The 24,338-nt window shown below is 39.6% G+C and overlaps 1 protein-coding gene across 1 annotated transcript; it reads right to left on the bottom strand.

Annotated features, from left to right (window-relative positions):
- Positions 1 to 11,745: 11,745 nt before the first annotated feature.
- On the bottom strand, positions 11,746 to 15,347 carry SNAI2 (snail family transcriptional repressor 2). Its single transcript, XM_036264118.1, has 3 exons — positions 15,135 to 15,347; positions 13,846 to 14,391; positions 11,746 to 12,942 (listed from the first exon to the last, which is right to left on the bottom strand). Exons 1-3 carry the CDS (start codon positions 15,211 to 15,213, stop codon positions 12,761 to 12,763), a joined length of 807 nt encoding a protein of 268 aa, XP_036120011.1. The 5' UTR covers positions 15,214 to 15,347; the 3' UTR covers positions 11,746 to 12,760.
- Positions 15,348 to 24,338: the final 8,991 nt, after the last annotated feature.

The following is a 24,338-nucleotide window of genomic DNA, read 5'->3' as shown; positions in this document are numbered from 1 at the left end:
TACTTCACTGAACTGACTGAATTAATTTATAAGAAACAGCCACGGTGGACACTGAGGGTTAATGGATGCCAAACTTCCAGTGGGTTTTCTGCCGATATTCAGCTTTTCTTAAAAGATTTTTATTTTAGTTTTAGAATTTTTAAATGTTTTGTTATTTTAAATCGAGTTGATTTAAAGGTATTTAAGAGTTGTTTTGGTTTAAAAACTAATTTGATTACTGTTTTTACTATCTTTGGAGAGTTGACATCTGTGTGATTGAGCCACTCACACAGGTGATAAAGAACTTTCATAATAAAAACTATATGCTCAACCCGAATAAAACACAGCTTCCAAATGCAACTCCACTCAGGTCATACAACCTAAAAACTACCTATAGTGTATTTAAATATTTAAGAGTATTTTTTTTTTTTTTTATCCTCACCCGAGGACATTTTTCCATTTTTTGCACAGATAGAGTGGGAGGGAGAGAGAGGAAGAGAGAGAGAGAGGGAAACATCGACGTGAAAGGGACACATCGAGTGGCTGCCACCTGCACGACCAAGCAGGGCCGGGGACAAACTGCAACCGAGGTACATGCCCTTAGCGGGAACCGAACCCGGATCTCTCCGGACCGCAGGCGGATGCTCCAACCACTGAGCCAAACCGGCCAGGGCTATTTAAGAGTATTTCAAGAAAATACTTTATTTGCTTTTGAACTTAAGTTTTCAATTTTCTAGATTAAAAGTTACTAATTTAGAATTGTAAGTGCAATAATTCACATAGGGGTAAGAATGTGCTTATGCTGCATTTTAAAAGGTCTTAAATGTGACCTGTTCATTTTAAATGACCTTAGATGTGCTCCTCTTGAAGGGTGCAGGTGACTTGGAGAAGGTAGAGTAAATCATGTGACTGTAGGTGGCATATGATTCTTCCTCAGGAAGCCGAGTACCTCCCAGCAGCCTCCCCTTCCCTTGGCTTGGGTTCTCTCGCACCTAAAGTAATAACGACTTTCTGATTCTTGTGGGAAGCTCCTGGAGTTATTTATCAGTACATTTATTTCACTTTCAGCCAAAGGGATGATAAGTTCTAGTAACTTATTGCCTGTTTTAGTGTCCAGTCACAGGTGAGAGTTTTGAAAGGCAGAATTCATGGATGTCAATGGCAATTATATTTATAAAAAGCATAAGTGAAAAACCTACTTCTAATCTTCCTTTTCAACTTTGCTTTAAAATAGTTTTCATCTGTGTATCGTTTTAATCTTCACAATTAAATGAAAATTGCTTTGTTTTTAAAAAGTACTTTATCTTTGACATAAACTCAGATAATACATAGGGAGAGAACACAACAATGAGTCAAACTTTGGGCATAAAGTGGGAGATTTGTAAAGTGCTATGTTTTTTGATTTTTTTAAAAATATTTCTTTTCTGGGCCCTGGCCGGTTTGGCTCAGCGGTTGGAGCGTCGGCCTGCGGTCCAGAGAGACCCGGGTTCGGTTCCCGCTGGGGGCATGTGCCTTGGTTGCAGTTTGTCCCCGGCCCTGGTTGGGTTGTGAGGATGGCAACCACTCGATGTGTCCCTTTCACGTCGATGTTTCTTTCTCTCTCTCTCCCACTCTATCTGAACAAAATACAAAAAAAAAAATATATATATATATATATATATATATACACACATATATATACACACACACATATATATTTCTTTTCTGAGTTCAGAAGTCATTTATGCTCACATATAATCATGCAGGTTACATCAATGCATTATATAGAAGGTGAAATATGTCAAAGGTCTGGCCAGACTCATTGGCTGATGAAGAGCTTTTTGTATATTTTAGTGGTTTGTAAATCTGAGAAACATCATTGTAACTTTTTCAGCTTTTTGCATTGTTCTGGAAGAGACAATGAAGTTTATGGGCACACTGTTCATATAATTTAATCCATTAAGGTAACGTGGTTGATCTGTGATCATACACATCTTAGCTGATTTTATGTTAGTGACAAGTAGATGCGAAAGACTTACAAGGAAGGAGGAATGCACAGGATAAAACACTGTTTACATGAACTGAAAAGTACCTTTTTGGCTTTTGTCTGAGTATGAGTATGTACAGATCGAAAACCAGTGTCTGCCGTGAGAAAAAATATATAGGTTGAGCACCACTGTGTGTGACATTGTGGCATGTGCTTGTCATAGATTCATGCGATATTGCTGTCTTCACACCGGGATTCAGGAATCGCCCCACCATATTTATAGATGATGTGACGGAGCACAGCTGACCGGCCTCGTGAACACAGGTGGTAACCCTGAGCCCTGGTCGGTCTGATTGCAGAGTCCTGTTTTCCTGTTATGCGCTCTGCTGGTATCACAAGACCTGAGTGGCTTGGATCAGAATGTGGCCACATTGATTCGTTTGTATTTTTCTTAAATAGTATCATAAATGTTTCTTTTTTTTGTCCACCATTATGTCAAATGGTCCAACTGCAATTTCTTTGGACAAATGAAACTGAAACCCCATTTTTGCTTAAGATTTGAAATTGAAAAAAAAAAAAAAGTGGTTGCCTTTAAAATCAATTAGGACACCACCGTGGAAAATTACCTGGGCTGCTTAAGGGTTGGCAAGAGCAGAGGAAGGAGCTGGCGTCCTGGAGAGACACAGGCCTGGCCCCAGGTCTCGCCAGCACCCACTGGCAACCGCTCAGCCCTGGAGTTGTCAGGATTTTCCTAAATTGTAAAAATCTGAAAGTTATATTTTAGAATCGTCTTTTCTTCTAATTCTTTATTATTGCCTTTTTATTGCCTCAGGAAAGTAGTAACACAAAAGATCCTTTTACATCTTTTGATTTAAAACACAGAATCCAAGAGGGATTTGTCTGGCTAAGTTCATGAAGGAAAATCTGTAGCTGATCACTGTTCATCCCACCAGTAAAAGCCCAATTACAGAAAACCAGCTCATTCATTTTAGCTTCTGTACTCAAGAATATGATTTAAAATTATGAAAACAATGCTTGTGTTCTCACCCATTTTAATTTTGTAAAGAAATCATTATCACTATGAAAGCTATACTTTTTCTTTCATTATGTATGTAAAACAGAATTTTATTGTGGGAATTTCCCACCATTTGCCCTTCTGTATTTACAGTATATATGTTTCGGCTTAATTTCAAACTCTGTCAAAGTCTTTGTGCTGCCAACTATTTGTAAAAAAGATTTGTAAAAAAATTGGAATCATGCAAAAAAATAAATACAACAACATCAACAAAAAATGTGCATTTTTTCTTTCTTTTTCTTTTTTTTATGAAGAGGTCTTTATTCATTACTTCTCTCTATTGAGTACTCGTACTGGGATTGACTATCAAGCAGCAGGACACAGTGAATAATAGGAATGAGGAAGTGAAGGGATTCTCAAGTTGTGTATAAGGTGATTTCTGCACGTGATTAACTAAGACCACTGAGTCTGGGCGTCCCACCCAACCTCTCATCGATATCACCCTATCCCCAGACCAGCTGTGTCTGCCTTACCTGGGAGATGTTATAAATGACATTTCTTAGGTCCACTACAACCTTCTAATTCAGAAACTCAAGGGTTGGACCCAGCAATTTGTGTTTTAACCAACCCTCTAGCCAATTCCGATGCTCTCTGAAGTTTGAGCGCCACTGATGCAATGCTATCCATGCAATGTTGATTTTTATTTTTTTCCCTCACTGGTGATCTCTGGAGTCTCCTTTTTCTGCTCTCTGCTGGCAATAAGACTGCTTTCATTCACTTCATCCCTGAACCTGGAGAGAGAGGGGCTAGGCTTCTCTATGTCTGCTTGTCCTCAGACAGGAGGCTGGAAGCACTTTAGTTCCTACTGGGCTAGGGCAGATCCAGGGCATACTCCTTGCTCTCGGGCGGAGACAGAGACGAGGACCCATTAGTCACTAATGCATCAGTGAGGGACCAGTACTCAAAAGAATGCCTTTATCCGCAAACACATTCAACTAGTAATTGTGACCAGTGTTTAGGAGCAAACCCAGTGGACAAGCTCAATCAGGAGAAGGGCAGAAATGGCCACCCCATTCGCAAGTGGATGCTAAAGGTGCTCTTGCTGCCTCGGCTGCCTTAGAGCAGCTACACTCCACTCTCAAGAGGGGAAATTTCTCCTAACAAGTATCCTGAACATTGGACACCATGTTCAAATACAGCATTAGATTGAAGAAGGCTGGGTTAACTGAAACTGATAGAAGGCAACACTGAAAAGGAAGTCCACATTTGTCCAATATTAACACACAGAAGCAGATGCCAAAGTGATGCTTTAGGTCATTTTGTACTTTATTGCCCCCAAAAACCTTACAGTGTTTTTTTGCCTATTTATTTAGTAAATTCCTGGTGAATTCTTTTCCTTATAACTCAAACCTTTACTTCATTTAGATTTTATAGGCATACAATGTGATGTTCTCCATTATATTTTGTTGAAAGAAACACGGTTTTATTTATTTATTTTAATTTTTTGATTCATTTTTCAAATGTTGAATTATTTCAACTATAGTTTACAGTAAATAGTATTTGCATTAGTTTTAGGTGTATACCTCAGTGGTTAGGCAATTATACACTTTACAAAGTGTCTCCTCTGATGTTTCTAATAACCAACTGGCCCCATACATAGTTATTACAATATTATTGACTATATTCCCTATGCTGTACTTTACATCCTCATGACCATTGTAACTACTAACCTGGACTTCTTAATTCCTTTACTTTTTTCAACTAGTCTCCCAACCCGTTCCCTCTGGCAACCATTAGTCTCTTCTCTGTATCTATGATTCTATTTCTGTTTTGTTTGTTCATTTATATTGTTCTTAAGATTCCACATGTAAGTAAAATAATATGGCATTTGTCTTTCTCTGAGGTTTATTTCACTTAGCATAATACCCCATAGGTCTATCCATACTGTCATAAATTGTAAGATTTTGTTCTTTTTTATAGTCGAGTTATTATTATATTTTATACGCTATGTACCATGGCTTTTTTATCCACTCATCTATTGAGGGGCACTTGGGTTGCTTCCATAGCTTGGGTATTCTAAATAATGCTGCAATAAACATAATGATGTATATATTCTTTCCAATTAGTGTCTCAGGTTTCTTTGGATACATACCCAGAAGTGGAATTGCTGGGTCATAAGGAAAACCCATTTTTAAATTTTTGGGGAAACTCCATACTGTTTTCCTCAGTGGCTGCATGAGTCTGCGTTCCCACCAGCAGTGCATGAAGGTTCCCTTTTCTCCACATCCTCGCCAACACTTGCTGATGATTGTTGATTTATTGATGACAACATTCTGACAGGTGATATCTCATTATGGTTTTAATTTGCATATCTCTGATTAGTGACGTTGATTGAGCATCTTTTCATATGTCTATTGGCCATCTGTATACCCTATTTGGAGAAGTGTCTATTCAGGTCCTTTGCCCATTATTTTATTGAATTGTTTGTTTTTTTGGTTTTGAGTTGTATATGTTCTCTTTAAATTTTGGATATTAACCATTTATCAGAGGTGCATTATTGGTGAATATTTTCTCCCATTCAGTGGTTTGACTTTTTATTTCGTTGATGGTTTCCTTTGCTGTGGAAAAAAAAATAGTTTTATGTAGTCCCATTTGCTTTGTTTCTTTTATTTTCCTTGCCTGAGGAGATACACTGGAAAAAAATTAATTATTAAGTGAAGTATCTGAGATTTTACTGCCTATGTTTTCTTCTAGAATTTAATGGTATCTAGTCTTACATTTAAGTCTTTAATCCACTTTTATTTTATTATTATATATAGTGTAGAAGGTGGTCTAGTTTTTTTTTTTTTTTTTTTTTTTTTGCAAGTTTCTGTCAAATTTTCACAGGACCATTTATTAAAGAGCCTGTCTTTAGCCCATTGTATGTTTTTGGCTCCTTTGTTAAATACTAATTGACCATAGTGTGGGTTTATTTGTGGGCTGTCTATACTTTTCTATTGATCTAGATGTCTGATCTTTGCCAGTATGAGCCTGTTTTGATTACTGTGGCCTTATAATATAGTTTGATATTAGGTAATGTCATTCCTCCAACTTTTTTTTTTTTCAAGATTGCTATAGCTATTTGAAGACTTTTGAGGTCCCAAATAAATTTTTGGAGTATTTATTCTAGTTCTATAAAATATGCCATTGGTATTTTGGTAGGAATTGCATTGAATCTATAAATTGCTTTGAGTTGTATGGACATTTTAACAATGTCAATTATTTCTATCCATGAGCATGGTATAGGCTTCCATTTATTTGTATCTACTTCAGTTTCATTTTTCAGCATCTTATAATTTTCTGAGTACAGGTCTTTTATCTACTTGGTTAAATTTATTTCTAGGTATTTTATTTATAACTTTATCAAATTTTAATGTAATTGTTTTCTTAGTTTCCCTTTCTGATAGTTCATTATTGGTGTAATAAGATGCAAATCAATTCTGGAGACTTAATTTGTGTTCTGGTAATTTACTGAATCCTTTTATCAGTTCCAGTAATTTTTTGGTGAAATTTTAGTGTTCTCTATATATAGTATTATGTCACCTGCAAATAATGACCATTTTACTCTTTTATTTCCCATTTTGATACCTTTTATTTCTTCTTCTTGTCTGATTGTTGTGGCTATGACATCTAGTAGTATGTTGAATAAGAGTGGTAAAAGTAGAAATCCCTGTCTTTTTCCTGATCTTAAGGGAAATGCTTTTAGTTTTTCCCTATTGAGTATGATGTTAGCTGTGGGTTTGTCATATATAACCTTTATTATGTTGGGATGTGTTCCCTTTATTTCCACTTTGCTGACAGTGTTTATCATCAATCAATAAAATATGTAAAAAAAATAATATGAAACCTATTTACTAAATTGCACTGAAACATAAGAATACGCAGTCCTTCATTATATATATTTATTCAATTATATATTTATGAAGTAAAATAATATTCTATTTAATTAGCCATTATCTTTTTATTGTATTTTGGATAAGTTTGGGTATTATGAAATAAAAACTATTAAAAGAGAGGGAAGAGTTGATTGTCATCAATTCTGAGAAAATAATTTTTCCCAAAGAATATTTTCAATTTTACATGAATATTAATAAATAATAATTTATTAAATTAGCATGAGGAATAGTAACCGGAGAATGGGAGAATACATCCATCAAATTATTTGATACATAATCAAACAAAATACCAAATAGTTTAAAAACATAATAGTGCAGGAATAGCCTAAGCAACTTGCTTATTTATGCAAGGTGACCATGAATATGATTGACAGAAGCCCATGAGCTATTCAGGAAGACTTACTCGACACCATCAGTGAAGCCACCAGGTCCTGAGGGATGACAAGCTGGATAGAACCAGAGGCCTGCCAACAGAGACTCCCTCACGGTCAGTCTCATCAGTGTGGGTAGTCCCTTCATTTGGAGAGAAATCACATTTAGTTCAGTCTCTTTAGTGTGAGTGGACTAAAAAGAGCCAGTATGTGTTTCTGGGCCCCATACAAGTAGATGAGGACTGGGCGAGAATGGAGACATACTTAGGATATTCAAATAGAAATCTGAAAGTGAAAGCAGAGGCCAAGTTATATTGTTATATAGAATGAGGACCATAGCATTGTGTGGCTTGTGGGGCGTCAGAGGATCTGGGGGGAAAAGCAAATTGGCTTTGTTGGAAATCTCAGTGCCCCTGCCCTCAGCTAGGCACACTTGAAGGCAGAATTATTTCAGATCCTACCTGCTGGTGACTCTGTTCAATTGTTGCTATACTGGTCCTTACTCTGAGAGTTTGGATTGCATTAGATGAGGAACTCAAGTCAGGTGGTGAAAGAAGCATGGGACTGGGAGCTGAATGTAAGGTGAAAGCTTAGCTGCTTGGAGTGAGGTATAAGGATCAGCAACATGGACATCACCTGGGAGCTGGCTAGAAATGCAGAGTCTCAGGTTCTGCCCCAGACAAACCAAACCAAGATGTCAACAAAACCCACAGCTGACACTTGACACACTGAGATTTGACAAACACAGGACCGTGATGGGACCTGAGCCTACAGCTTGGAGCGATTGCATATGGCTGAAAGTGATAGCCTTTTTTACTGTCTTTTATGCCAAATGTAAATAAAAGCATTAACAGAGTGCAGGAAAAATTTAAACCTCCATACGTCTGATAGATACATAGGCAGAAGTTGGAATTTCCAGGAAATACAATTGTCATTTATTTTCTTTGTTAAGAGACTGTATCACTATGTCATTCAATCTGAATCTTTCCTTCCCACTTCTTGGAATCAACTATCACTACTTCTTATGTAGTAGAATAAATATAGCAACCAATGCTACTTTCTTGGGGAAAAGTAAGTTCCACCTCAGAATAAACCTGTGGAGAAAGTTATCCATCTTTCTCTACCATCTTCACCACTGAAATGTGTGAATGGCAGGTTCACCTCCCTGGCCATTGTCTATGAACATTACTTCGTGATCATCAAAGGGCCTCACAATGACCTCTACAAATTTCCAGAGAAACTGGCTGCATGTATTAAACTGACCGCTATAACCAGAGGAGCTTAATTAAATGAACTGGTGTGCAAAATATATAAACACACCGTCTTTTATTCACAGCCGCTCTCGCACTCATGGCTATAAATACCTCAGCAGCCCCTTTGGAGTTTGTGGACATGGATATGCTGCCATTTCCTCTGCTAATCTCCAATTGTTCGGGGGTCTGGCCAAGTGCCACAACGGAAAAGTTGCCAAGCTTGTTGCCTTTTTATATGCATGCCTTCCACAAAGTAATTATTACTTCCTGGAGGGCTGAGGGGCTAAATTTAACTCCGGCCATAGATTTAGTCTTGTGGTCACATTTATACATATTTACCACTAGAAATTAAATGAGAGATTTTTTTTCCCTCCGTAAGTGTCCGTCTCAGGTAAAGGGAAACTTTTGTTCCTCATCTATCTCTCCTGAGGACACAAGAAGGACAGAAAAGCACCTTGTTTGAGAACTGTTACTTCCCTGGATGACAGAACACTCACTCTCAAATTAATTTTGCTCAGAATGTTTCCCATATCGAAATGGGACAATTTCTTGTACGTGGACCTTAGCCAGAGAAGCCTATGACTTTTCGAAATTATAATTGCCTCATTACAGCAGAGTGTCCACATTTTAGTGGTGAACGAAATGACTGTTTAACTTGGAAGACTTTTTAGTCTAGGAAGATAAAAGCCTGGGTGAAAAGTGTGGGTGTGCGAGGGAGTAGCAGTGGCCTTCAGAAGATGAAGTGTTAATGTACAGAGGATGGAGACCAGCTGCTTTTCATCTCCACTGAGAGCAGACTGGAGGAAATGGGCCCACATGCTCCAGGAGAGACTTAGGGAAGCTGCTAAGAAAGAGCATCCTTTCTTATAGGGCCAATACTGGAGGAAATGAAGCCAACAGGATTTCTAGAAAGAAATTGGGAAATGGCTCTGAAGGAGTTATATGTTATTGTAAAATTCCTGAATTAAGAGAGTTTCTAAATACACTCTTACATTATTTAATTTCAGGGTACATTATCATCATCATTCTCAGCAAATCACTGTTACATTCATACAGAATGTAAGTCTCCGTGCTGAGAGTAGTTAGCAGTTTTCTTCATTTCCATGGTGGAGTGGAAAAAGCAGGCTCTTTGGAGCCAGAAGAGTCTGGGTTTGGATTTCAATTTTGCAACTTACTGCCTCCATTACTTTGGTTCCATTCTGCAACCTCCCTGAGTTTAATAGCAAAATACCAACTTTGTAAAGAAATTGTTACCACTGAAGATAATATGTAAGTTTCCTAGCGCAAAAGCAGGTACATATTAAGCATTTGATATCACTGGGTACTTGATATTATAATCTATAAAGGCCTGTTAGTGCAAGGGACTGTTTAGTACTTAATTATAATACTAAAAAGTTATTCCTTTAGGAAACTCAGACACCAATAGGTTAAGCTAAGTTGCATAAAGACATAAAGCCTATAAGTTGTAAGGCAGCTATTCAATGAACACATATTGAATTTAAAAGCTGGTGCCCACAGGTTTTACATTGCAGGAGAGCAAACATCTTGTCAGAGACCTCGGTAAAAGTGCTAAAAATTCAAAAAATTACTGAGCTGAATTTATAGACCATCTTAATATCTTATGTTTGGTAATTTAGACTCATGTTACCTTAATGACAGTAAAATATTTTAACCATAAATTAAGTTATGATGAAGACAAAGTTGAAATACAGTGCAAAAGTATTATTGCTAATTCTTCACTAAGAAATTAAACCAGTGAACAGACTTTTTCTTTTAAAATATTATTTAAGTTTTGGCCTTGGCCGGTTTGGCTCAGCATTGGAGCGTTGGCCTGCTGACCAGAGAGTCCCGGGTTCACTTCCCACTAGGGGCACGTACCAAAAAAAAAAAAAAAAAAAAAAAAAATTAAAATATCATTTAAGTTTTGGACACCATGACATTATTTGCTTATAGATCTACAAATGAGGGACAGAAACACGTGAAGATGTGGTTCCTGGTATAGCTAATCAGCTAATTAGCTGGCCTAGAAACTTTCAAGTAATTATTTCTAAACCAAATACACTAACTAAAGTGGTATTTTTATATATTTAGAATGCTCCAGTCAAGCTATCAGCCATTTATTTTACATTTATAAATTACAGTTCTACATAATTTTGCCTTTGTGATATATGTTGAGTTCTTAAAAAAATTTAAAAGTAGGGTATTAGTCAATGCACACTCCTATATATTGACTAAATATTTAAATGTAACATACAGTGGAATGTGAATGATCATCGAGGGAATAGTTTTGGCATTTTAGGTCTCTAGTTAATGGCCTGTAACTGATATCTTTGAGATACTAGTTCTGGCTTTTATTTGGATATAACTAGGAAAAATAATTCTGCAAGTTTTGAGCCTACCAGAGAAAAGTCATCACAGCCGTAAGAACCACCTTTGTAATGGGTTCACAGTTTGCATTCCAATACTGAGTTTGGGATTGTTAAAGTGACTATGATGGTTAGCATCTTTACATGAGTTAGTACACATGAATTTGGTAGGCATGTGCTTGTATATGGAGTGGCTGGTCAAGTTACATATGATCAAGTACATCTTGTATTTGAATGGGTGCTTGTTCAAAATACCACAAGGGAAACCTTAACTTTCCATTATTTAGGCCTACTCCCATCAAACCTATCACATAAATTACTAAATGTGGGCTTGTTTGTATGTTTGTTTTTGGCATAGTCTACTTTTTCAACTGGTATAATTTGTGATAAATCTGTTTTTTCCTGAACTTTTCATGAAGATTTTCTATTTTTCCTCTGGCATCTCAGAAAATAATATTTCTTTAAAAAATCTTAAATTGCTTCAGTGGTTAATATGATAATGATTATAATTCGATTTCATAAAGCGAACATAATAAAATCATCATAAATAAAAGTCTTAAAATATTCTTGACTATTAGTAATATATTTTTAGCATTCAGAAAATGATTTTTGTTAAAAAGCTCTATTAACAAACTACCATTATGGTGTTGTCTTTCTGAAGGTGACAGGGTAATCTTAAAAATAAAGAAAAATTCCTGGCAGTTTATTATAAGGTAACACATAAAATATCACTTGATATTGACAAGAAATACTATTCACTTTTTTTTATTAACAAAAGAAACGATTATTTGCATAGCAGTTTGGTACTAATCATGAAGTAAATAAAGTCTCTGAAAATAGTATACAAACAATGGATTTTGAATCAAAAATGTTTATTGTAAAAAAGGACCTTGAAAATTGTTTTTTAAAAAAGAAACAGAATTTCACAATTGTTCAGGTTCTTTATATGCATTAACTATAAAAAAAAACACATCTCATTTTCATACAAAATTCATTCAATCATATAAAAATAAACACAAATTTACATTGACTCAGCAATTATATGATTAAGGCACTTGGAAAGGATGCTGTATAGATTGCATTTGTTGTATGCATTTAAGATAGTTTCAGTACATTACTGAGTTTCTAAGAATCCTTTTTTGCACTTATTCCCATCTTTAATTAATTTTAGAAAACCATTAAAAATTATTTAAAAAAATAAGACATGGAGCGTGCACCAGGAATGTTTAAACCCAGCTTTCCCTCCTCCACCAAGGCACATGCTGGTTATTGGCAAAACAAAAACAAAAACCACTTTTAATACAGTCTTCTGTGTTTTGTTCTTGTACTTTTTTCCTCTCTCTCCTTAAAATACAGTTTAAAGCATTACAGGTAATCAAAAAAAGCTTTAGTTCAACAATTGCAACCAGACATTAGACATATAATGAAGTAAACTTGGGTAGTTCATAAGGCACCTGAGATAGTGTCTGGCAGATTCTCTTACTATAAGAAATTCTATTACAAATTCTATTAAAAAACAATACTGTTCCTTTTAGTTGAAATGATTTGGCAGCAATGTAAATCTTTGCATTTTTTCTTAGTAGAAAAAAAGATAGAATGTGATTTTTGCTTCACTTTTGAAGAGAAAGATCCTTGTCTTTTATCCTCTCTATTTAGCTATTCGTAAATATATAGCAATTTTAAACTTCACATGGAAAGGATTAACTTTAAACACATGGATTCCATGCTGTTGTAGCTTTCGGTGTGTGTGTGTGTGTGTGTCTATACATATTATTTGGTCGGTATGCACAAGAGAAAATGCCTTTGGACTTTATTTATCATTTGGAGTCAGAGTGAAGAAATGCATTCTGTTCGAGTAAACATTGATTGCGTCACTCAGTGTGCTACACAGCAGCCAGATTCCTCATGTTTGTGCAGAAGAGACATTCTGGAGAAGGTTTTGGAGCAGTTTTTGCACTGGTATTTCTTTACATCAGAGTGGGTCTGCAGATGAGCCCTCAGATTTGATCTGTCTGCAAATGCTCTGTTGCAGTGAGGGCAAGAAAAAGGCTTCTCCCCTGGGGGTGGAGGTGGAGTGGGGGCAAAAAGAAAGATAGTCAGTGTTTTCAGAGGAAACGAAAAGACAGATAACATTCATAAATAATCACATTATAATCACATTTTGCCAAAAGAATGAGAAGCAGCAAAACTTGATTGAAATTCCCCATAACAGACACTTATTTGCATATCTAACCCTTTAATGTTGCATTCAGAATCACACTAAGCATATTATTACTGCTGCCACTTATGTAGAAATAATTCATTTATTTCTAGGACTTTCACTAATTAAAGCTTTCTACTTCAACAGGTGAGGCTAATGTTTAGCTCCTCCCAACATTTCCCAATATTACTTCTTCTCCCTCTTTATGTATTATGACTCAGTCTGCATAAATGCCTTGAGTCCCTGATGAAAGGTGCTAGGAATAAAAAAAAAAAATTAGCATCAAAACTAACTAACTAAATAAAACAACTGAAAGCGGATCCAATTCTAACTAATGCAAACTGCTATGAAGTGGTAAGATACTACAGCAAACAATTTGCTGACAGCAAACTATCGGAAAACCATCTATCTCTCGATTACAGTGCTTGAGATAGCTACATTTATATTTACTGCTTATTGCAAGCAGTTTCACAGAAGACACACATTCAAGTGCATCTGCCCTGATTTTCTAACTGATCTGAGACCAACCCTTCTGAATCTACTTTCCAAAGTCTCAATCCCATTTGCAGTCTCTGGAGCAGAGGTTGTTAACAAGGAATGAAGCAGTTTGTGCTCCAAGGACTTTTTGAGTCATCAGGAAGTAGCTATAAATGATCATCCATCATTAAAAGCACTGTGTCACTACTCAATACAAATCCCAAAGCCAGCCCAGAGCTCCAGTCTATTAGAGAGGAACATTCATGTCTACGTTTTCTCTTACCAGTGTGAGTTCTAATGTGTCCTTGAAGTAACCAGGGTCTGGAAAACGCCTTGCCACAGATTTTGCAGACACAAGGTAAGGTGTGGGTCCGAATGTGCATCTTAAGGGCGCCCAGGCTCACATATTCCTTGTCACAGTATTTACAGCTGAAAGATTTCCTAGACTGGGCATCACAGTGCAACTGCTTATGTTTGGCCAGCCCAGAAAAAGTTGAATAGGTCTTATTGCATAGATTGCACTGGAACTTTTCGGCTTCAATGGCATGGGGGTCTGAAAGCTTGGACTGGAGTCTTTCCTCTTCATCACTAATGGGGCTTTCTGAGCCACTGTGGTCCTTGGATGAGGTGTCAGATGGAGAAGGGGGACTCACTCGCCCCAAGGATGAGGCATATCCAGACAGAGAAGAGAGGCCACTGGGTAGTGGGGAGTGGAATGGAGCTGCTGTAGTCCACATGGTGAGGGGGCTGTATGCTCCTGAGCTGAGGATCTCTGGTTGTGGTATGACAGGTATGGGGTAACTCTCATAGAGATATGGGGAAATGATCACTGGGGGGAAGAAAGGAAAAGAAAAGATTAAGGTAAAACATTAAACATACACTAACACGTACAGGACTTTATAACAAAGATTTCATTCCATTCCCACCCTTGCGGCTGTGGGGTGGTTATTGTCCTTAATGTCCATCTGTGCCTCCTGCACAGAAGTGTGACAGGAGCGTACCAGACTGCAGGCGGGACACGGCCCGGCGAGTGCCTTCACAGTCCCCACCGAGAGGGAAAACGTACATGTTGTTTTTAAAGATGCAGAAAAGTTGTTTTCCAATTTATGCAAGGGCGCTTTGCAGGTTTTATGACTGTACGTACAAAGATATGTGTAAGTCAAGCTGCTTTCTAAAGGAAAGAGCCCTGTTACATGAAAACAGCAGTAATTCAACAGTTACGTATTGTGTTACTCATCTTCCATATATTCATTATGCGTGTACGTACAAGCTGCAGCAAATGAACTTGCGAGCGTTGAATAGTTTTCCTTGTCAGTTAAAAGTTTGAAAAGTTTTCAATTAAAGTGTCTCCTAAATGATCTAAATATTCTGCACTCTCTTTTAGAACACCATTTAAAAGGAAAAGAACCTAATATTTGGTTCTTTGGTAATGTTATTTGAGTTGTAATATATTTGTATTTATATAGTTTAGATGTATATAGATATAATTTCTTTTTTAAAAAAATTTCCCTTCCTCCCTCTCTCCCTCCCTCCCTCCTTCCCTCCCTCCTTCCCTTCCTTCCTTTTTTTTACCTGTGTGTGTGTCCAGTTCGCTGTAGTTGGGCTTTTTGGAGGCGTTGAAATGCTTCTTGACGAGGAAGGAGCGCGGCATGGTGCCGGCGGGCGGCGGCGCCGCGGATAACGGTCCGGCGGGCGGCCAGGCGGCCCTACAGCATCGCGGCCGGCTCGGCCCGCGCTCAGGTGCGGCGGGGACGCCGGCGCCTCTGAAGTCGCCGGGCTGCTTCAGGAACTGAGCCCGTTTTTTTCGTCTGGGTGGGTTTTTTTCCTCGCTTTGGCCAGAAGCAGCCAATCGCAGCGGAGAGGTTCAGGTTTCAGCTCCTCCCTCTGGGACAGCTGTGAACAGAGGAAGAATCTGTTGTCAGACTAAATTATTCTGCCCCGAAATGGGCTGTTCCTGGGGATTTCAGCGCAGGCAGAGCAAAGCCTGAAGGTTTTCGAGAGAAGGTGCTTTCCGCCCTCCGCGCCGCCGGCGCCTCTGCTCTCGGGCGCCGGGCCGTCCGGGCGTGTTTCTAGCCGGCCCGGCCCCACGCCAGGGCAGCCCACGCGGCGGGGCAGGGCTCGCTCGCGGCAGGCGGGCTGTCCTGCGAGACCCCAGGCCGGCCTCTCCGCTCCTGAGAGCCTATATTTGGAAGTGACGTTTGGAGAGGTTTCACTAGCACAGAGAGGAAACAGTGAACTCTGGGCTTGTGGAGAAGCAGGTAGAAGGCCGCAGACAAAGCCCCGGCGAGCGGGGGGCGCCTGGGCGGGGGGCGCCTGGGCGGGGCCGGCCTCCGCCTGCGGGCCAGAGGGCTGGGAACGCACTTCTTGGCCCCAAGGCTCAGAAGCCAGAGGATGCACTTCCTCGTGAAAATTAAGTAATTATGTCACCATATTAGCTATACTGGCTCGGGAGAAATGCTGGTTAGCCCACGAAAGACCTGCTTATGGAAGAACTGGGAACTGCTGCTGGGGGCGGGGGCGGGGGCGGGGGGGAGACAATAGGAAAACTGTCATTAGGAACCATGAAAAATTCTCTCACAAATGCATTTGACAAGTTTTTATCTTTTCATGTGTCACTATGTATTTTATGGGAAAAAAACAAATCAACAAACACGTGAATGAGCCTCTAGAGACGATTATTTCATTTCCAACATCTATCTGCTTTTAAATGGTGTTCTTTTCTTCAATAGAAAGTGGTTACTATTCATCTTAGTAGCTGCTAGTTTCCTGGATTGTGTTTTTAAACAAAGGATGCCATTATGAGTACTACTTGTTTAAAGTTTTAAGAAGCTAGTCTAGCAAACAGCTAAAATACTTTAATTTTGTATATAGTATTAAATCTAACAATATTCAAAACGGCTCATTTGAAAAGTGATTAAAAGTAGAAGTTCAGCTGTGTTTTCAAGCATCTCTGCCCATTGCAGACTTGTCTACCCACCCTTTACTTAAAAGATTAAGGAAGGAACAAATTTGCAATGAGACCACTCGACCTGTGTTTCCAACAGGTGCTGGAAGAGTGAAAAGGGAAAGAAAAGTGGTGAAGTCAAGACTTGTAAGAGGAAAGTGCATTGTCAGAATGCCTGCCTTCTTACTCGTGGGGTGAGAACACAGGCCTGTGAGCTGGGGTGGGGGTGCTCACAGGTTTTCTGAGCTATTTCAATGATCCCTTTGTTCTTCTTCCAACAGTCACTCATTTAAACACTGGAGAAAGGGATTTCCATGAATCTTTATGTTAAAAAAGAGTATTTGTAGGAGACAGGAAAATATGAATATACATTAGATTCCTCTACAAACTGTAAACTGGAGTATACTTCGCAGCAAGTCTTCTGAGCTTGCACCTTTTGCAAGGGTGTGTTCAGATCTGGGCACTTGGTTTACTGAAACAGAAGTCCTCCTTGCCCTTTCCTCCCCATTTCCTGCAAAAGCACATTTTGTTACAGACAGAATATAGAGAAAACCCAATCTGCCCTGTGCCTTTATATCCTCTTTTCACTTCTACAGAGTCTACTTGTAGTAGCGAAGAGTGTTACTTTGTTATTTACTTGCTGGGAGTTATAACACAAGACAACCAGCTTAAGTGTGCATTTTTAAAAATCTATTTAAAATGTTTAACAGTAATTCACTATACTTAAAAAAATTAAACAACCTCAAATTTGGATTACAGATACATAACTGAGCCAAGTCTCCCACTACCTGTCCAGGGAAGCTGATCACACATGACACAAGTCAGAGTCAGGACATGTTACCACACCTCCTGGGACGAGCGGATAACGTTCAGGATCTGCATGAGGCATGTCATTACACAGGCCTGCGTGGTAACCAGTCACACGCAGACCTGTGTGAGGTCTGCTCTGCTGTCAGGAGACGGAGAGCCTGCAAGCTGATGGCGTGAGTCACACAGCTGCTCTGCTCAGACGCCGCACAGGGCATTTGGCACCAGAACGGTCTGGTTAAAATGCAGAAGGAAAGTAGAGTCTCCACCCAAAGGCCAACTTCTAGGCTTCTTCTCAGGCAAGATGGTAAGTTCTTGTCCTGCAAGCCGGAAGGATCATCTGGAAAAGTTGGCATTTGTCACTGACTATAACACTGTGTTGCTCAGGGGCAGAAATCGTTGCTGCTACATCAACAAGACACCAGGTTTAAATATCTCATTGGGGCAAAACAAACCTAAGTTGGTTTTACTAATGCAAGAAATTAGTTTTAGGTTGACCTGATTGGGGCCATTGGAATAGTGAGAACATGGGGCTTATCTTGAGATGTTACCCTGTCTCCAGCCCAGCCAGCCTGACACTGGTGGTCAGTAAGGGGCACAGGCTCAGCCCTTCGCCTCCCGACAGTTGAATTCGGGGTAGACAGAAAGGAGAAAAGGAGGGGAAGTACTGCCTGTGGGTACTTTCCCAGCTCTGAGGCCCTGGTTCCCAAAAGAACTTGCTTATCATGGGGGAAGAAGGGAAATATAAAAAACGCTCTCTATAGTTGAGCCACACTAGAGGGTCCTTTCCGTCACCTCTCTTCTGTGGGGTATGTGGGACATCAGAAGCCCACGCGATGGGATTTTCATGAATTTTTATTAGGATGCGACTTGATGTGACTCATCTGATAGTCTCTTATTTTCTGTTTTCTGAAGAAGCTGACAAAGATAATTTGTGGAAAACCTTGTAAATTCAAGGTCTGGGACCTTATGGGGGAACCATGCTTCCCCTACAGGCTCTCCTGTATGGCTGGGATTTCCTCTAGCCCCAGTCTTTTTCATGAAAGACATCGTTTGGCCTTGTTAAATAGAGAAATAAATTAAATTCATGAGGTTTGAGATTGCACTTTCAGTGTACTTACTTGCACAGAGATGTGTGTGCACTTAGGTGTTTAGGTATGTTAAAAGCCATGCCGAGACGGACTACTAAGTGTAAGAAATGGAGAAAATCTAGCACCAGAGAAAACATGGTTGGGCAGAGGCAGAACATTCTGTCTTGTGCCATGCTCTGTCTCCTAAAGTGCACAGCTTCTCTTTCTAGCTTTAGTTCGGGGCATGACCACCCTGGGGTGGGCTGGGGAAGAACGAACTCCCTGGAATGCTATGTAGTTATGGATTATTGTTAGTTTGACTGTGATATCTGGAGAATATCACAGTGCATTACTAATTTTTAAACTAGATAGTAAAAATGTTTATTATATGTAACCTTGAAGTTTGAATGACAAAGATGTGATGTCATCTTGTGGTTTTGTATATATTCATTTTTGTATACACATGTATATGTTTGTATTTGTATTCCTAATGCATACTTAATTCAGCCTCAGATAAGGTAAACCAACCCCTGAAAGAGAAATCAGTGTTTCTTTTTAGTACATGAGTTTTTCTGTCTGTATATTATACTTAATACTCTTTCCCTATTTTATTTTGGATGATTTCGAGGTAACTATTTCTCAATATGAAAGGGAAAATAATCAGAGTGAGCATAGGACTCTGTTCATATATTCTGAGCCTCATAACAAGGAGAACCCCATTTCTCTGGGGATGTAGATGGTACTACACACACACACGGCGTACATAAGTGTATCTACTTAGTGATGTTAACAGAGCTGAATGTGAACGTGTGTGTATGTGTAAACTGTGGTGAAAACAATAGCAAACAAATGATGTCAGGATGTCTCTCTGCTCTTTAGGAATGTCTATTATTTCCGGTGTGTTTCCAGAGCCATATTCACCAGGCTAATAGTCACTAGCTTGTGTGTCTATCTGGAGTTAGCTCTAATACTATTAGCTCAATAAATACTATCATATAGGTTTAATGAATATTTAAGGTCACTTCGAACAGAAAACCTTATTGAACTTAGGAGCAACATTTTACTGAGATGTATTTTGTGACAAATTACTTGTGTTTATAAATCACTTGTATTCAGAATTGTATTCCTAATAATGGTTTTAGAGTCTCCTTTCCTTTTGGTGGCTATAATATGGTTAATGTGTCATGCATGCTAGGAGATAGTCATCTCTTCAATGCACCTTATAGAAAGTGCTGATCTTATCTATCAGATGAGAAAGAAAGAGTGTTGAAAATATGTTGTGTTGGATTTATAGTTTATACAACAGCTCAGGAATATGTGGTTGCAAAGAGACACCTATTGGTGAATTGTGGAAGACTCGCCGCTTTCTTTTTTTTTTTTCTCTTGTAACTTTTTAACACGTTCTGCCACCTAGTGGAACATGGATGAATTGACTAAACACTGAGAGCATCAACCTGACCTCATTTTGTAATTGCCCTAATCTCAGGACATTATTTTAATCTTCTGAATTTCTAATTTATTCTTATTTAAAAGTGACCTTTTTATGTTTGTAGAAATGCAGGTGATATTTACACAACCAATTATGTTGGATTTATAAGATAGATGAATAAGGGAAATGTATGATGTCTATCAATCTGTGGTCAATGACAACAAAGACAGAAGTAGACAAAATAGTAGCACTATGTTGAAAACTTAGTAAGTACCTCAGTGACTTATTCCCTGTGTCTTCACAATGACCTGTAAGGTAGAGATGTTCTACAGGCAGGATCCAAGCCTGAGCCCAGTTTTCCAGGGACATTCAGAATGAAAGGGGATGGAACCGAGGTTTCTCCTCAGTCTGTGCCTCCGGGGTTGCGCACTGCGCTGTGCACCCCGCTGCAGCCCTGCAGGTCGCTAAGGCAGACTTGAGAACGGTCGGTGCCAGGCCGTCCGTGTTCTGCTTGCAGTGATACAAGCTAACATTCTTTACTATTTAATAGGAGCTGGCCACTGCCTTCAACACTTTATACACATTATTTTAATGAATCTCCCCAATGTAGTTAATGCTTCAAGGTGGATATTATCCATATTTACAAGTGAGGAAATTTAGACACAAAGAAATGAAATACTTTGGTCAATCACACTGCCTGCATAGAACAGGTAGAGGTAGGATTTGAATCTGGAACCTGTTTAATTTCAAATCCTTATTTCATCCCTCTGTTACAACTAGAATTTTCTATCACATGAGAGAGTTAGACTCTTGACCAACTGTAGAACATGACAACTTTGAAAATTTGCCTTCCTACTTTTTTTCTCCCCTCAGAGAATACTTACACGTAGACTTTATAACATATAGTGTGTGGGATTTCTGTTTACATGCTCACCCACTCAACATGATTTCCGCAGTGTGTCTCCCTTTTATCCTAAGTAACACTGGGACATTTTTGCTGGATTTTTAGACTCGATACCATCTTCCTTCAAGATTTGGGTGTGACTTTCGAGAAGATACTTGGACCAGAATCCTAAGTGCTGACCAAGTACCTGCGGTGGCCTTGTGGCCTGACAGAAAAGGAGACAACCAGGATCATTCATTCTTATTCTGTGAGCATCCTGTGGTTTCTCACAACTGGAAGTCATGGTCTTTGCCACATCATTGTAATGGAATTATGTAGGTGGGGCACACCCATCGATAATGAATCACTGTTTTCAAGGGAGGGAGTTGGGGTGCTGGGTGAAAAAGGTGAAGGAAAAAACTCAAAGTCACAGACAGTGACTGTCACGGGGGCAAAGGGCAGACAGGGGCATGGAAGGAGACTGCTTTGAGTGCTGAACTCGCTGTCCAGTGTACCAAGGATGTATTATGGGACTGTGTACTTGAAACTTGCATACCCGTATTAACCAAAGCCACCCCCTGAATTTAAAATTCAACAATTTTAAAAAGAATGTTTTCAAATATAAGAGAGGAGTTCTATGATTTGAAGCTGTCTCTCTTTCTACATGCGTGTGTGCGTGTGGAGTGTGCGCGTGGGGTGCACGGGCCCACCTGCACTGCGCCATGAGCGTCCCTTGGCTCCTATGAGGGCGCAGTTTGGGAAGCGCGGCAGGAGGGTCTGTGTGCATTCACATTCCCAGGGACTGGAGGGCGGAGCAGGCCTCAGGAGCAGAGGAGCTCGGAGCTCAGCACCGTGCCTGTTGCTTCCCTATGTCCTTTTCTGACTCCCCAAATGTCTTGGGGAAGCAGGGGTAGAGCCTAATGAATGAACCTGAAACATGGATTTACTATAACACTGTTAAGCTTTAGAGGGTAGACAACTGTTTTGAAACCTCTAATAAGAAGGAGGGGTGGCTTGTGAGAATATGTCCCATGTCACCAGGAATCACTACAAAGTGTGGCTTCCTGAGGAGTCCCGGGCAGCAGCCTCAGTGGCAGCCATGCCAACAGGCACTGGCAGTGCCCGAGATGTGTGGGCACTGGGGCAGTGGAGCTCCTGCACTGCACAGTGAGAAACCAGGGCCCGCCTGAGACTGTGGTTCTCAGGAGTATCCTGCAGGGGAGCGGTTCTTCCCAGTAAAAACCAAGGCTCCTAGGGGGCATAGTAGCAGGTGAGAGACAAGGAGGAGGGGGAAGGTACCTGCTTTCTTTTAAATGGCATTTGTGTTGTGCACAGAGTTCTACGTTCACATTGTCTTTTATCTCTCAGTAATGTGACTTTGTCTTTCTTTACTAATCTGAGAGAAATAAGCACCTGTCGTGTTTTATTTTATTGTATTTTTTAATCCTTACCTGAGGACATGCTTGGAGAGAGGAAGGGAGGAACAGAGAGAGAGAGAGGAGACAGAGAGAGAGAGAGACAGAAAAAATCAATGTGAGAGACATCAATCGGTTGCCTTCCCTATGTGTGTCAACTCAGGATCGAACCCATAACCCCGGGTATTTACACTGACTGGAATCGGAATGGAACTCACAGCCCTTTGGTGCACAGGATGCTGCTCAACCAACTGAACCACTCGGGCCAGGCTACTGTGTTATTATTTCTATTTTTATTTTATCAAGCTAAACCTAATCTTAACTAATACAGCCTATGTGTTATTGAAATAATGAACCACACAATTCCATTAAACAAAGAGAAAAGTGAGAAGGTTGGTAGCAGGGAGAACTCAGAGGACTCGATAAGGTGATGTGTTCACAATGAAGGAACAGGTGTAGGGAATGGGTGAGTAGTAGAGCCGGGATGTTTGATTCTGGAAGTGGAGCTGTTCGGAGTACCCCAGCCACTCCACGGGACAGGCATCGAGGGACCGAGACGCTGCAGTGTGGGAGGTTTCTTATGCAACAATCGAATATAGAAAACAATGTAAAATAACTTGAAGATTTTGATTCTCTTATTGTTTATTATTTTGTACAAAGAATTGTAGTAGAATCTATTAGGCAAACATGTGGATCAATTTTTTTTTAATCCTCACTCAAGGATATTTTTCTATTTATCTTCAGATAGAGTAGGAGAGATGGGGGAGGGAGGGAGGAGAGAGAGAGAAACATTGATATGAGAGGGACACATGGATTAGTTGCCTCCCATGCAACCTTGGCCAGGGCCAGGGATGAACTGCAACCAAGGTACGTGCCCTTGGCTGGAATAGAACCCGAGACTCTGGTCCTCAGGCTGAACTCTAACCACCGAGAAAAACAGGCCAGGGCTGGATCAGTTTTTGTTTTTTTTATACCATTACATATTTTTCTTTTCAAGTCAGTTGCTTCACTAGTTGATTATTTTTTATTTATTTATTTTTTTGTGGTATGTGCCCCTTGCGGGAACTGAACTTCCACAGGCTGACATTCAAGCGCTGAACCAAACTGGCCAGGGCATATGTTGATTATTTTTAAAACATACTCATACACAGTATAAAGAACTCAAGGGAATGGCTATAAACTGATTACTGATGATGTAGAGTTACATTTTCATGCTTTAGAAAAATATTTTTGGAGGGATATATGAGGAAGGGAGGCTGCAGGTATTCTTCGTCTTTTCCTAGATGTGTGTGGCTTTTGTTTTATTAACAGCTTTATTGAGTTATAGTTTAAATTTCACAACATTTATTCAAAATGTACAATTCAATATTTTAGCGATTTTACTGTTGCGACTATCACCATAAGTCGGGTTTAGAGTATTTCCATCTCTCCAGTGAGATCTCTCATGATGATGTACAGATAGTCTGTGTCCCTAGCCCCAGGCAACCACTAGTGTACATTCTGTCTCTAAGTTTTTCTTGCGTGGACATTTTATTTAAATGGCATTATGTACAATGTTTCCTGTATCTGGCTTCTATCATTTCACATAAATGTTTTTGAGATTCGTTCATCTTGTTGCATGTATCAGTACTTCGTTCTTTGTTATTACTAATATTTATTATAAAGGTATAACACTGTAATTATTCATCAATATACTGAAGAGGACATCTTAGGTTATTGATTTGAGATTATTCTTTTCTACTATAGGCACTTAAAACTAGACGAGGAACAGTGAGCAGTGTTTAAGCTACGCACCCTAAGTGTAGATACGTTGTACTTTGTCAGTGGCATTTGGAAAGCATAATGATGAATGAGTCGAAAGTGTCATAAGTTTCAAAACACACGGTTTATGAACAAGAGCACACCCAGGCCCTGCAGCAGGCCATGGGCCTCGGCTCACACAGGACAGGCCTTGGCGCAGTGACAGGGTGCCCGTGTTTGGGATCATTGCTGAAATGCACTGTTCATACCTTATCCTCATGAACATAAGAGAACTAAGAAGAAAAACAGGGAGCCTTGGCCGGTTTGGCTCAGCAGTTAGAGCGTCGGCCTGTGGTCCGAAGAGACCCGGGTTCGGTTCCCGCTAAGGGCATGTGCCTCGGTTGCAGTTTTTCCCTGGCCCTGATTGGGTCGTGCAGGTGGCAACCACTCAATGTGTCCCTTTCACGTCGATGTTTCTCTCTCTCTCC

Source organism: Molossus molossus, unplaced genomic scaffold (assembly GCF_014108415.1).
Source record: "Molossus molossus isolate mMolMol1 unplaced genomic scaffold, mMolMol1.p scaffold_m16_p_16, whole genome shotgun sequence".
NCBI classification, from domain to species: domain Eukaryota; kingdom Metazoa; phylum Chordata; class Mammalia; order Chiroptera; family Molossidae; genus Molossus; species Molossus molossus.
This window is presented reverse-complemented; position numbering and strand designations above follow the sequence as displayed.